This window comes from Rattus rattus, chromosome 17, assembly GCF_011064425.1.
Source record: "Rattus rattus isolate New Zealand chromosome 17, Rrattus_CSIRO_v1, whole genome shotgun sequence".
NCBI lineage: Eukaryota > Metazoa > Chordata > Mammalia > Rodentia > Muridae > Rattus > Rattus rattus.
In genome coordinates, this window is record NC_046170.1 from 30,868,811 (window position 1) to 30,881,986 (window position 13,176).

A 13,176-nucleotide genomic window follows, 5' to 3' on the forward strand; every position below is an offset into this window, starting at 1 on the left:
GCGCGCGCGTGCATATGGAGACTAGAGGTCAACCTTGGGTGTCATTCCTTAGTAACTGTTCGACCTGTTTGTGAAACTAGGCCTCTCACTGGGATGTGGAGATTGCCGATTTGGTTAGGCTGGTTTCACAGTGCGCTCCAGGGACCTGCCTGTTCTCCTTCCCAAGTATTTTTAAGTAAGAGCCACTTTTTCCTGCTTTCATTTGAGGTCCGAGTATCAAACCTATGTTTGTACAATAAGCCCTTTACCAATTGGGCTGTCTAGTCCCTGTTGTTTGAAACAAAATTTCACAAAGCCCAGCTGACTCCAAGTTCTCTATGTAGTCGAAGACTATCTTTTCCTGTTGTTTTTGTTTTTTGAAACAAAATCTAACTGTCTAATATAGAGCAGGCTGGCCTCAAACTCAGAGATCTACCTGCCTCTCCTCCTGAGTGCTGGGATTAAAGGTGTGAACCATGCCTGGCTGCCAAAGCTATTTTTGGACTGATCATCCTGCTTGCACTTCCCCAGCACTCTGAGATTTACTAATCTCACTCATGTGCTACCATGTCTGTCTATATGTGACTTATATATGGAAAATTCCAGAAGTGGTCTGTCATGGTATAAATGAAGCCTGGAGACCTAAGTTCAGTCCTTATTCTAATATTAGGATCTTCCCTGATCACTGTGTTCCATGATAAAGACATACTGTCTTGCTCATAACTTCCAATAACACTTTCCCCAAACACACACAGTCTTAGAGACCATCACAGAAGGCACCTAAGTACTGAGGCTACTCTTTTCTGGTTTACTCTTTGTGGAGAGGTTATAATGAAATGAATTCTTAGTTAGAATGCATCTTGAGTTTTTAGTAAGGAAGTTTTCTTCTCTGAGTCTCAATTTGATCAATCAAGTAGAAAAATAACTCCATTTCCATGTACCTCATAGGCTGTTTTAGGATAAGTACATCATCTACTGGTATATATCAGATACACACGAATATGTGGTACCTTGCTATCACTAACGGGTTTAATGTAATCTATAAATGTTAGAAAATAAATTAAAAAATAGAAAAGAATGAATTAAAAGTGAGTCACAATGAGGAAAGAAAACGGAAATATGCTAAGGAAGAAGGAATGTCTAACATAAACAATGCCTACCACAAAATCTTATATTTTTGTCAGAGCAGGACATATTTTGGCTCTAAGGTTTCTTTTGTTTAAAAAATTTTTAATTTTAGTTTAAATATAAAAGTATTTTTCTGGTGGAGCGCTTGCCTAGCAAGTGCTAGGCCCTGGGTTGATCCCCAGCTCCAAAAAAAAAAAAAAAAAAAAAAAAAAAAAAAAGTTTTTCCTGAATGTTATGTATGTGCAACATGTGTATGCCTGGGCCTGCAAAAGTCAGAAGAAAGGAACCAGATCCCCTGGAACTGGAGTTACAGACAGCTGTGAGCCGGTGTGTGGGTGCTGGGAACTGAACTTGGGTTCTTTTCAAGAACAACAAGTGCTCTTAGTTAACCTGAGTCATCTTCTTAGACTCTTTCACTCTAAACTTTAAACAAAGAGGGAAAATAATCAACTCTAAAGATACAGAAACCATAACATTAAAACATATGAAAAAGGGGTTGGGGATTTAGCTCAGTGGTAGAGCGCTTGCCTAGCAAGCGTAAGGCCCTGGGTTCAGTCCCCAGCTCTGGAAAAAAAAAAAGAAAAAAAAAAAAAATATATGAAAAATGTGTTACTCAGAAATAAAAACAAAAAACTCTGGTGGGTTTCTTCTAGAAAGAAGACTGAAAAGATAACAAATCCCACCAGCAAACACTGAGCTGGACGTCATGGGGACTTTAGGAAAAGCAAGTGGAAGCTGGCACCGACCTGACCAGTTTCTGTCTTCTCACTGCACCACTTTCCTAGATCTATCAGGCACTTGTCCTGGAGGGCAGGATCCAGCTTAACATCCATGGCACGCTGGTGTAGGATCCTCTGGACTTCAGCTCGGCATTCTCGTGAGAGCTATAGAGAAAGAATGAGTAAGACTTTAAAAGTAACAGAAATAAATACATGAAGCCTCTATCAGAGCAAACTAAACGAGGCCTGTAGTTTACCCCTTGAAATCTATACAAAATGGTATCTTCTAGGAAAAGAATTAAATGCTTTAGGAAGCTGCTAGAAATTCAACTCTACAAGAAGTTTGTTCCAAGCCAGTATTTTCAGTAAACCATTAAAACAAAGGTGTCCTGAAGTATCCTGAAAACAAGTGAACTGGATCTGTTCAAAGTAGGGTTTTGTTTAAGCAACCTTGCTTCTCGATGAGTATGGATAAAATATTAGATCTGACTCAGGCAAGATTTACACATACATGCTGCATGTAGGAGACAACAGAGTATCAGTTACAACACACAGTCTCGAGAAACACACACACACAACACACACACACACACAACATAGAGAGAGGGAGAGAAAGAGAGGGAGAGAGAGAATAAAAATTGGGGTCAGGCTCCTAGCTATTATATTATGATATTTTCTAACTTTATCTCCTAGGTCTGAGTCCTAGACACTGACTAGGCTCAGAGGATATCTGCACCAAGTATATAAAGTAAAAACATGGCTACCATCTGTAACATATGCAGAAATAACATTCAGTAAGGTCTCAAAATGAGATGTATAGCAGCATTCTAGGTGGCACCAGAAGACAAGAAGCTCACACAAATACCTTAAAGGGTAGCAACTGGGGCAGGGAGATCCAAGAAGCTTATATGGAAGCTTCTACTGCAACGAGTGCATTGCCAGAAAAGTCTCATTAATATAAAGCATTTGTGTTTTGCTGCCCAAAGTGTAGAAGCCTAAAGAACCATTTGTATGCCAGATAAAAGCTTCTAATGGATCTTTAAAGCTAAATAAAGTTAGAACAGCAGAATTTAATTGTCCATTTGTAATTTGGATTTTGAAAATTTAAAGAGAAAACCTGGGACTTTTTCCCCATATCCTTTGTTTAGAACAAAAACAAACCAACACACAGGAGAGAAGCTGGCTGGTGGGACAGCGGGACCAGCAGGGGTACTCACTGAAGGACTGCATGTCTAGTAGTAGAGCATCCTGCAATCCTACCACACACACCTGCAAGGCTTCCTTGCGATGACAGAAACCAGAACAGCAGATAGGAAACAAGTGACAGTGGGAAGAAGCAAGGGTGGCGGCATACCCTCCGTCCTTGCTCTTCTGTGCGGTAGGCATGTCTATACAGGCAAGAAAACACAGCTCCGGGAGGCATAAGTTCACTGGTCTCATTCCAACCATGGGTGTGGCAAAGACGGGAAGCATCTCCCTGGCATTTCCGGTATAGAACAGGGTCCAACCTAGAAGGTTAAGAGAGAAGCACTACTTTCCGTATTTTCCTTCTCACACACTCTAAGGGTTTGGCTGGCTCCCCACCCCCTTCAGACCAAGTCCTAAGGAAGTCGGGCTGGCTCTGAAGCCGCTGTGCACCTGAGGATGAGCTCTTGGTCCTCCTGCCTCCACTTCCCAAACTGAGGTTACAGGAACCAGCAGGCACGCCTCACTCTGAATGCTGATCACAATGATGCAATAGTCAATGTATAGAATACAGGGGCTGGAGGGATGGCTCAGTGGGTAAGAGCACTGACTGCTCTTCCAGGGGTCCTGAGTTCAATTCCCAGCAACCACATGGTGGCTCACAACCATCTGTATTGAGATCGGATACCCTCTTCTGGCTTGCAGGCATACATGCAGGCAGAAAGCTGTATGATGTATATATAATAAATAAATATCTTAAAGCTTCAACAAGATCAGGGAATAACAGGGACAAGTCTCCTGCTCAGAACACTCTCAACAACAAAACCAATTTCTCCATCTTCCTAGGGAAGATAAAGCAGTGGTTTCTTTAATTAACCTGAAAATTTAATTCTGAATCATCCGAGGACAGGAATGTATTAAACCTGCTTGTTTTCTCTAAACCAGACTAAGGAACGCCTGGTTCTGTTCACGTCTTATTGTGAACTGTAAAGGGGGCTATTTAATGGAAGGAGAGATGCTGATATTAATTAATTTATGAGATTATGAAGCCTGTTTTTGGTCACAGAATAGAGTAAGGGGAGGAGGAGAAATCACTGTCTTGATCAGGGAAAAGTACAGTAAACTCAAGTTATTTCAGTTCAGATAGCTTGAGGAAGCTCAAAAAAGCAATCATTCAGTTTCCTTTGATCCCTTTCCATACCTATTTGCTTGTTTGAAATAGGGTCTTGCTATGTAGTCAAGGGCTGGCTGGAACTTGCGATATTCTGCCTCAGCCCTCATTATACACATAGGCACTCATGTGCCATAATGCTTTCCAGACTAATCCATAAAACCACACAGAACCTCAAGTAACCTTTTTCCACTGACATGTGTCAATAAAATATAAATTAATCACCAAAAAGGTAAAGATCATAGTATACTAACTTAAATTAGTTTAGAAGGAAGCAGCTTATGGGAAGTAGAAGCAGCAGTGAACCCAGTGTCAGCAGCACTGGAGTGGAAAAGAGAACAGGGTACAGAAGAGGAGGTGACACAGCTAATAAAACAGTGACTGACTGTAAGAGCACATTTCCAATTCATCCTCTCTTTTTATTTTGCTATCAGGATAAGACAAGCAAACTGTCACATGTGCAATGTTATCCTTTAGCGTCAAAGTTGAAGATGCTCTTGAGGTCTGTACAGGTACCAGGACTCTTCTCAATAGATATTTGTGTTATTAGAAACTGTTTGAGTCCAACTTCCAAAGTGGTGGTGAGCAGGGATGCTTGGTACAGGCTGGTAGTGGGCTGACTCTGCTTTTAGACGCTGCTCTAGAAGCAGTAAGAATAGGTTTTCTGGGGGTTGGAGAGAGCTAGCTATCCAAGAATTTGAAAAGAATTTAATTTGTTACCTATCATAAAATATAAAAGTGGGGTGTGGGGACACAGCTTGGTGGAGGAGTGTATACAGAATGAAGCGCTAGGTTTAGAACCTCATGAGGACTGCTGACAAGGTTTGGTGGATGAAGCACTTTATGTTTAAGCCTGCTGACCCCAGTTTGATTCTTAGACCCTATTTAAGAGTGGAGGGAAGGGCTGGAGAGATGGCTCAGCGGTTAGGAGCACTGATTGCCCTTCCAGAGGTCCTGAGTTCAATTCCCAGCAACCACATGGTGGCTCAGAACCATCTGTAATGGGATCTGATGCCCTCTTCTGGTGTGCGTGAAGACAGCTACAGTGTAGTCATATAATAAATAAATAAATCTTTAAAAAAAAAAAAAAGAGTGGAGGGAAGAGAACAGATTCCATAAAGTTGTCCTTTGATCCCAACTGCTCACCGAGGCAAACTGACGCACATCGTGCATACATATACACTATTAAATTTTTCCCCACACGCACACCCATTATTTTGACATTGACCAAACAAGGGAACAGAATGAGGCAATGCCTTCCACTGGTTTTAAAATACTCACTTCCAATCCCGAGAGATAAAATACTGTAGCTCTAGGAGACGGTGTTCACAGTCTTCCACCATTTTCTCTGTGTATAAATGTTCCATCAGACATGAAAGAATCCTGGCCATTAAAGGGGTAAATTGTAATGAAGAAGTGTTTGGATGACAGGCTTCAAAACTCATTTCAACGCCTATTCCCCAGGGTAACATGATTTATTTCTCTGAGAATCACACAAATTAACCAACCTTGTCAGTAATTATTTCTTCTACCAGTTTTATGTCATTCTGGATTTCAAACTCTGCATAAGTAAGCACTGTGTAGCAACTTTATTTTTATTTAGTATGAAAACATTCCAACAGACACAGAGGAGAGAACAGTGTACTGGCCACGTCTGCTCTCTAGAGCTTTTGTGAACCTATAACCAAATTTGTTTTAACTCCATGTCTTTTGCTGATATTTGAAGCAAATCTCAGTAAATACTTCAGCCTATTTCTCTAAAATTTGAGATCACTGTCACATCAACAGTAACAATAAAAAGGGAAATCAAATCCATCATATAAAATAAAAACCTAGGCCAGGCAGTGGTAGCACATGCCTTTAATCCTAGCACCTGGGAAACAGGCAAGAGAATCTTCATCCAAGTTTGAGACCAGCCTGGTCTATAGGGTGAGTTCCAGGCCAGTCAAGGCTACACAGAGAAACTCTGTCTCGAAAAACAAACAAACCAAGCAAGCAAACATAGCCCTGTTGTCCCCAGATCTTAAATATTTTCAAGTGTCTTATGTCTTTTAAAATATTTGTTCAAGACCCAGCAAAGGGCTACACATTATATTTAATCAAAGATGTTGGGGATATGTTAAAGAGAGCTGATGGTTCTTCAACAGGATTCAGTTCAATTCCCAGCACTGCCATAATTATTCTGGTTCCAGGGAATCTGACACCCTTTTCTGGCTACTGTGTGTTACCAGGCAAGTAAGTAGTACATAGACACGCATGCAGGGAAAACACCCATACATGTAAAATGATTCTCCTTCTCTTCCCCTGTCCCTCTTCTGGTTGCCATGGTTATTATACTATAGACATTCTTAGTCTATGCCTATCTATCTCCTTCGCCAACATAAACCTTTAAGCTGCCAGGCATAGTGACGCACACCTTCTAGCTCATCGCTTGGGAGGCAGAGGCAGGCGGGTCTCTGAGTCTGGTCAGCCTGGTCTACAAAGTGAGTTCCAGGACAGCCAGGGCTACACAGAGAAACCCTGTCTTGGGAAACAAACAAACAAACAAACAAACAAACAAACAAACATGAGAAAGGCAGTGTGCCAAGTGTGTCAAATTATCCTGATATCCTTGGAGTCTCTGCCTGCATTACAGGACACTCCTCGGTGACTATCAGAGAGGTCCATGCATGCCCACTCACTGTTGTCAACAAATACCATCAAAGCTCTGGGGTTAAGTGTCTCTCATATCATGGGTTAATAAGGTAGACCAGAAGTTTCAATCTCAATATTAGTTTTAGCAAAAGGTTGGTGTGCGTCCATGAAATGTTAGTCAAGATGTTAAACTACTCAAAAGCCGTTTGAGAGAATGTCCTCTGTCGGCAAATAGAACACAATATGGAGAGTGAACCTACATTGGGTCTCCGGATCGTATATGTTTGCAGGCTGTCTGTATTACAGATTCACAAGCTTCATTCAAAGCTCGATCAATGCGGTAGTCTGCGCCAGGGTCAGTCTCCTGAATCAGTGTCTGAAGCTGGATTGGGGGGAAAAAAAGATAGTTTAGGCACAGAGAAGAGCAATGTCACACCAGCAGATGCTCAGTCTAGCCCATCAAACACAACTCAAACAAACATCTACAGACGTTACTTGCTATATTGAAAAACTGCTGTTGGGGGCTGGAGAGATGGCTCAGCGGTTAAGAGCACCCAACTACTCTCCCAGAGGTCCTGAGTTCAATTCCCAGCAACCACATGGTGGCTCACAACCATCTGTAAAGAGATCCGATGCCCTCTTCTGGTGTATCTGAGGACAGCTACAGTGTACTTATATATAATAAATGAATAAATCTTAAAAAAAAAAAAATAGAAAAAAAGAAAAACTGCTGTTGGACATTTGCCAATTTTTTTTCTCCATTTGCCACTTGCCCTGGGTTTTCTGTTAAAGTCACTGTGGAACTTGTACATTTACCTGGTCTGCCCTTTCATGGGGCATTTGCAAAACAAGTCTTGACAATGTGCCTATGCAAGCTCATTTCCAACTAATCAGTTTCTCAATGGTGCTTTGAAGGAAGCCAGAGTTGAAAAGAGTAAAAGAAAAGACAGTTCAATTAGAGAATAATTTGATCCTAAAAAGGCTGTAAATTTTGCTGCAATGACATAGGTGTCATAGCAAGCACACTATGTTTTATTAAGGTAGAGGAGAGAGATTTCGATGAACTCCTAGCTGGACTTAGAAAACAAGAACACACTGGACAGTAGTGGCACACTCCTTTAATCTCAGTACTCAGGAGGCAGAAGCAGGCAGATTTCTGAGTTCAAAGGCCAGCCTGGTCTACAGAGTGAGTTCCAGCCAGGGCTGTTATACAGAGAAATCCTAGCCCAAAAAGCAGACAGACAGACAATCAAGAACAAAAAAGGAAAAAGGAAAGAATGTTTACAATGTATCACTTTTTATCAACTCTATTTATACCATAAGCACTAACACAAAAGGCTTGCTGTAAAAGACGGGAAGCTGAGAGTGCACTCTTTCCATCCACTTTCACTTGGCCCATCCTTCACTGAGGATAAAGACAGGAAGACAGGGGTCTGAGTGGAGGACTTAAGAAGCTATGCATAAGAAGACCCAAGGATGAGTACTGACCTGATCTATGTAACATAAACTATGAGAGCTGGACAATTTCTTGTGCCACTAAGTTTTCACTCCCTCCCTTTTTTCCCCCCTTTATTTTTATTTTATGTGTGCAACTGTTTTGCCTACACGTATGTCTGTTTAACCCATGCACATACAGTGCCTGTGGAGGCCAGAAGAAGGCAGCAAGTTCCTTGGGACTGGAGATATAAATGTTTTAAGTTTTCTCTGGAAGAGCCTCAAGTGCTCTTAACCCCAGAACCATCTCTCCAGCCCCGAATTTTAGTTCTTTTAACTACAGATTTTAAGAAATGGCCAACTGTGGTGATGCACGTCTTTAACCACAGCACTCAGAACATAGAGGCAGATGGGTTCAAGGCCAGCCTGGTTTAGAATTCCAAGACAACTACACAGTGATATCCTATCCTAGAACAGACAAGATGATGCCTCATGAAAAAAAAGCAAGGTAAACTGCAAAGCATTTTATAGTCAGAAGATCACTATTACTACAGATGGCTGGAAGATCACTATTACTACAGCTGGGTAGAAGATCACTATTACTACAGCTGGGTAGAAGATCACTATTACTACAGATGGGTAGAAGATCACTATTACTACAGATGGGTAGCAGATGGGGCTGTGGAGTGACAATCTTAAATAAGAGAAAGAAAAACCGGAAATTACAACCCTTACAGCTCTAAGCTCTTTTTTTCAAGATACTTTAGCCAGCCCAGGCGGGGTGACAGTGGTGGTAGAGGGTGGGGTTGGGGGGGGTCACATAAGACTTTAATCCCAGCACTCAAGAGACAATGGCAGTTGGATCTCTGAGTTTCAGGCCAGCCTGGCCTACAGAGTGAGTTCCAGAATAGCCTGGGCCACACAGAGAAATCCTGTCTCCAAAAAAAAAAAAAAAAACCCAAAACAAAAAACAAAAAACAACCAAACAATCAAACAAGGTTTAGACATGTTCTGTGTCACTGGTTTATCCTTTCTTGGAACCTTCTCTAGTCTGTACACATCTGACCTGGGATCCCACAGTGGTTCCTATGAAAGCTCTAGCCTCTACATAGAGATTTCGGATAAAGAAAATAAAGATCCCAATTCTATTATCCTAGAAAGAATCATTAAGAGAGAACTATAAGGAAAATGTCGATATTCTGAGATAGAAAGTATTTCTATAAACGTTGCTGGTAATCTGGAAGAGCTAGAGAATGCTGTAGTTTGTTGGCAGAATAATTACTCTGTGAGTAAACTGTGATGCCTGATGACCAAGATCAAGTCAGTAATGTCTTTTTCTAATATCCCATGGAGTCTAGTAAGTTGATAATCCAAGGAATTATTGCCTTTCTAGAACTCAGTGTTGGGAGTGTGGAAAATACACAATTGGAATACAAACTGATCCAGGTGAATGATGAAGGAATGCTTTTAATCTGAGACCCTGGGAAGCAGAGACAGGCAGATCTCTGTGAATTTGAGGTTAGCTTGATCTACATAGCAAGTTCTAGGACAGTCAGGACTACATAGAGAGATCCTATCTCAAAACAAACAAACAAAAAAAGAAGGAAAAAGAATATAAATTGATGTTATGATTATATATACATTCTGGCCCCTGATATTAACCAAAATCCCTGGAGCAAAGCTCAGAGAGAATTTGTCTGGAGAATACATTATGTGGTCATCCCTGGTGTGAGAATGCATGGGCTGAACTCCTTAGTCATAACCCAACAGAACTCAATAGTTGGTAGCTGTGGTACATCTGGAGGCGTGTATACTCATCAGGACAATAATTATCCACATACTTTACACTTCAGTGATAACCATTTCCAGTTCACTAAATTAATCCAAGGAGAGACAGGGGTTGGAGTCTGCTGTGTCAAGGAAGAAAATTTTCAAAGTGAAAGAAACCTGCCCAAATTGCTTGAACGTATTCTTCAGTTTGACTAATGCCAGATACTATAGAAGACAAAGGAAGACTCTCTCCCTTTGGAGAAATTGCCTTTAGTTTTTGTGAGAAAAGGCTTTAAAAAAAAGAATCCATACAATAAAAACAAGTGTTTCCTTCATGAGCATTGTTAATGCAGTCAAAAGCACACAGTTCACTACTTGTGCTCACCCTCTGGGTTTGGAAGGCACTTTCTTCTGGGCACAAAGGGTGGTGTGGGCGGGACTTATCTATCTTTGAAGCTGAGTCACTAGTTCTTTTAACAAGCTAACTTTCCAAAAACCTTGGGAATGAACTATGTGCCTCAAAATAGAGTTGGGTCCATCTATTTTTTTCCTGAACAGTTTACAATAGGTGTGAGCTGACTATAGATAGGTTGGTTCTTCCTCCCTACCCTGCTTTCCACAACCTTACAGATGGAATTAAAGATGAAAAGCAAACACAACAGAGGCTGTCTCCTGAGTCATCCTGGACTGCAGCCAGGCACATTCACTGGCACAAAGGGCAGCCCGGGCAACTGCCAACAGGACCCCAGAGGAGTGCAGTGCTCTCCTCTGCACAGCCCACAGCAGGCTCCAGAAGCCTTCCTTGTAGCTGGTTCTGCTACTTTAGAGAAGAGGCTGCATTTGTCTTCCCAAACCGCCATATGACCATAACGTGACTGCTGTACTACCTACTCTGGGAAACAGTTAACAGAAACTGATTCCATATCTAAAACTCATATAAACTTGTATTTCAGACTATAAATTTTTTTACAGACTGTAAAATTTTGATTTTACATGATTAGCTAGAAAATAAAATTCAAGTAATACTTAGTTTTTAATAAAAATACCAAAAACAAAGTAACAAATGAATTATGGTTTCCTAAACTGTGACAGGTTATAAAACTAAAGTATCTTTTGTGTTTTAAAAGGGAAAGTCATGGTAGTGGTACACTGTAGAGGGTTACATTTGGTATTCTAAATTGCACAAGGCTTTATCCAATAAAAATAACAAAGAGAGCCAAAGGTAGCGAGACAGATGCACTGCCCAGTATTCTGTTGACTGTACTGTGAACCTCAGTTACTGGACTGCTTATGAACACACTGGATCAAGTCACTTTATTTTCTCCCAACCATCTTTATATTCTTGTTTGTAAAGTTTGGAGCTGGTGAAAGACAGATCTTTCTGTCTAATTTCCATGATTTAACCAATAAAGACAGTTTATTCTGAAAATGATTCTAAAAATGATCCTTAAGACTTGTGGCGTATCAGTAAAAAAGTAAACTTCCAGAAATTTTCCATTCATGTCAACTCTCAATTTCAACTCAGTCAAACTTGTTAAGACAGGCAAGTTCCCTTCTGCTGACAGCCTCTCTTCATTTTGAAGAGACCAACTTGCCTTGGCAAGTTCTTTAGAAACAGGAAAACAATGGATTTCCTTTACCTAACTCCACAGCAACTTTTATTGATTATGAACTCAAGCTTTGTTGTGCTGCAACTTCTCCGTCCTTATTAAAATCTCCTCACAGGAATGTACCTCATGTATCTTCAGTACCTGACGCTCACTGTGATGTCAGAAGTAATACAGAGCAACCATGTGTCAGGTCAAGGTTCTGTGCCTGTTGAATTGTGACAGTTGTGCTGGCAGTTTTAAGTCAACTTGACACAAGCTAGAGTCATCTGCGAGGAGGGGGCCTCCATTGAGAAACATGTCTCCTCAAGTCAGGCTGTGGGCGAGCCTGTGGGGCATTTTCTCAATTAGTGATTGATGGGGGCTGCGAGTGCCCAGTCCATGGTGGGTGGTGTCACCTCTGGGCAGATTGTTCTGGGTTTTATAAAAAGCTGAGCAAGCCACAAGGGGCAAGCCAGTAAGCAGCACTCCTTTCCTTACGGCCTCTATAGCAGCTCCTGCCTCCAGATTCCTGCTTGAGTTCTGCCTGGACGTCCCTCAGTGGTGGACTGCGCTGTGGAAGAATAAACGTTTAGAACAACCCTCTCTCCCCAGGTTGTCTTGGGTGAAGGTGCTTCATCGCAGAACAGTAATCCTAGGAGATCAGTCAAGGTGACAGCAGAGCTGCTTTTCCTTACCGCCTGCTGGCAGTTCATTCCAAGGCTCCCCTTTTCACCCCGGACTACTTTCATCAGACAGTGGAGGGTGCGTCCTTTCCGATGTAATCCAGAACAGTGGTGTTCGATCTCCCCTCGACAGCTCAGGATGATCTCGGGGCTCAGAGAGAAGTCTTCCATCAGCATGCGTCGGTAATCCAGCATCTCACCTTGGCACTCACTGCTCACTTGTCGCCCTGGTTAGGGGTAAGTCAGACAGTTACGCAAAGTGCGGTGAGGACCAGAACGCTCTACTCGCTAAAACACACGATTCTGTCTGGAAAAGAATAAGCCACAGCCTTTCCAGATGGAATTACTATCTAGGTTGAAATGCTTAGAACTTGGCAAAAACTTTCAGCATAAAGCAAAAAAAGCTTAGACTCCAGAGACCCAGGTTTATCCTGCAGGTTGTGCACTGTAGATCTTATCAACTAATAATGCAAACGTTTTGCCAAAGAAGTCCTTTTCTTTTTTTGATGTAGGGGATTGAGCTCATGGTCTCATTCATACTACATATCAATACGAAAACTATTGGAGGTGTAAATAAACAGAACAATCTTTATTGCCCTATACAGCTAAAGTTTGTAGAAAAGAGTATCCTTCAAAAATTCATGACAACTCCCCACGTCTTGGAGCTATAAATGTGAACAGAGAAAACAAAAAGTAGTAACCACCCAGTCCTCAAATCCAAACACAGAACAGTTACCAGTTACTCAGTTTAGTGATAGAGCCAGGACTGTTAAGTCCCCTCGCTCTTATCAAAAACTCACAGGACATAATGTTATCCCATTCTTCTAAAGAATGCTTCAGTAGTCACTCTAAAAATCAAAAGGCCTACAATAAACACAGAAGAA

The 13,176-nt window shown here is 41.4% G+C and overlaps 1 protein-coding gene across 1 annotated transcript in view; it reads right to left on the reverse strand.

Annotated features, from left to right (window-relative positions):
- Positions 1-13,176, reverse strand: part of Glg1 (golgi glycoprotein 1) — a 106,112-nt gene that overhangs the window by 19,243 nt on the left and 73,693 nt on the right. The window contains exons 8-12 of the mRNA XM_032888008.1: positions 12,305-12,519; positions 7,077-7,198; positions 5,464-5,565; positions 3,181-3,334; positions 1,854-1,991 (exon numbers count right to left, since the gene is read on the reverse strand). Of these exons, the coding sequence (XP_032743899.1) occupies positions 1,854-1,991; positions 3,181-3,334; positions 5,464-5,565; positions 7,077-7,198; positions 12,305-12,519 (731 nt within the window). The remainder of the gene's footprint in view (positions 1-1,853; positions 1,992-3,180; positions 3,335-5,463; positions 5,566-7,076; positions 7,199-12,304; positions 12,520-13,176) is intronic.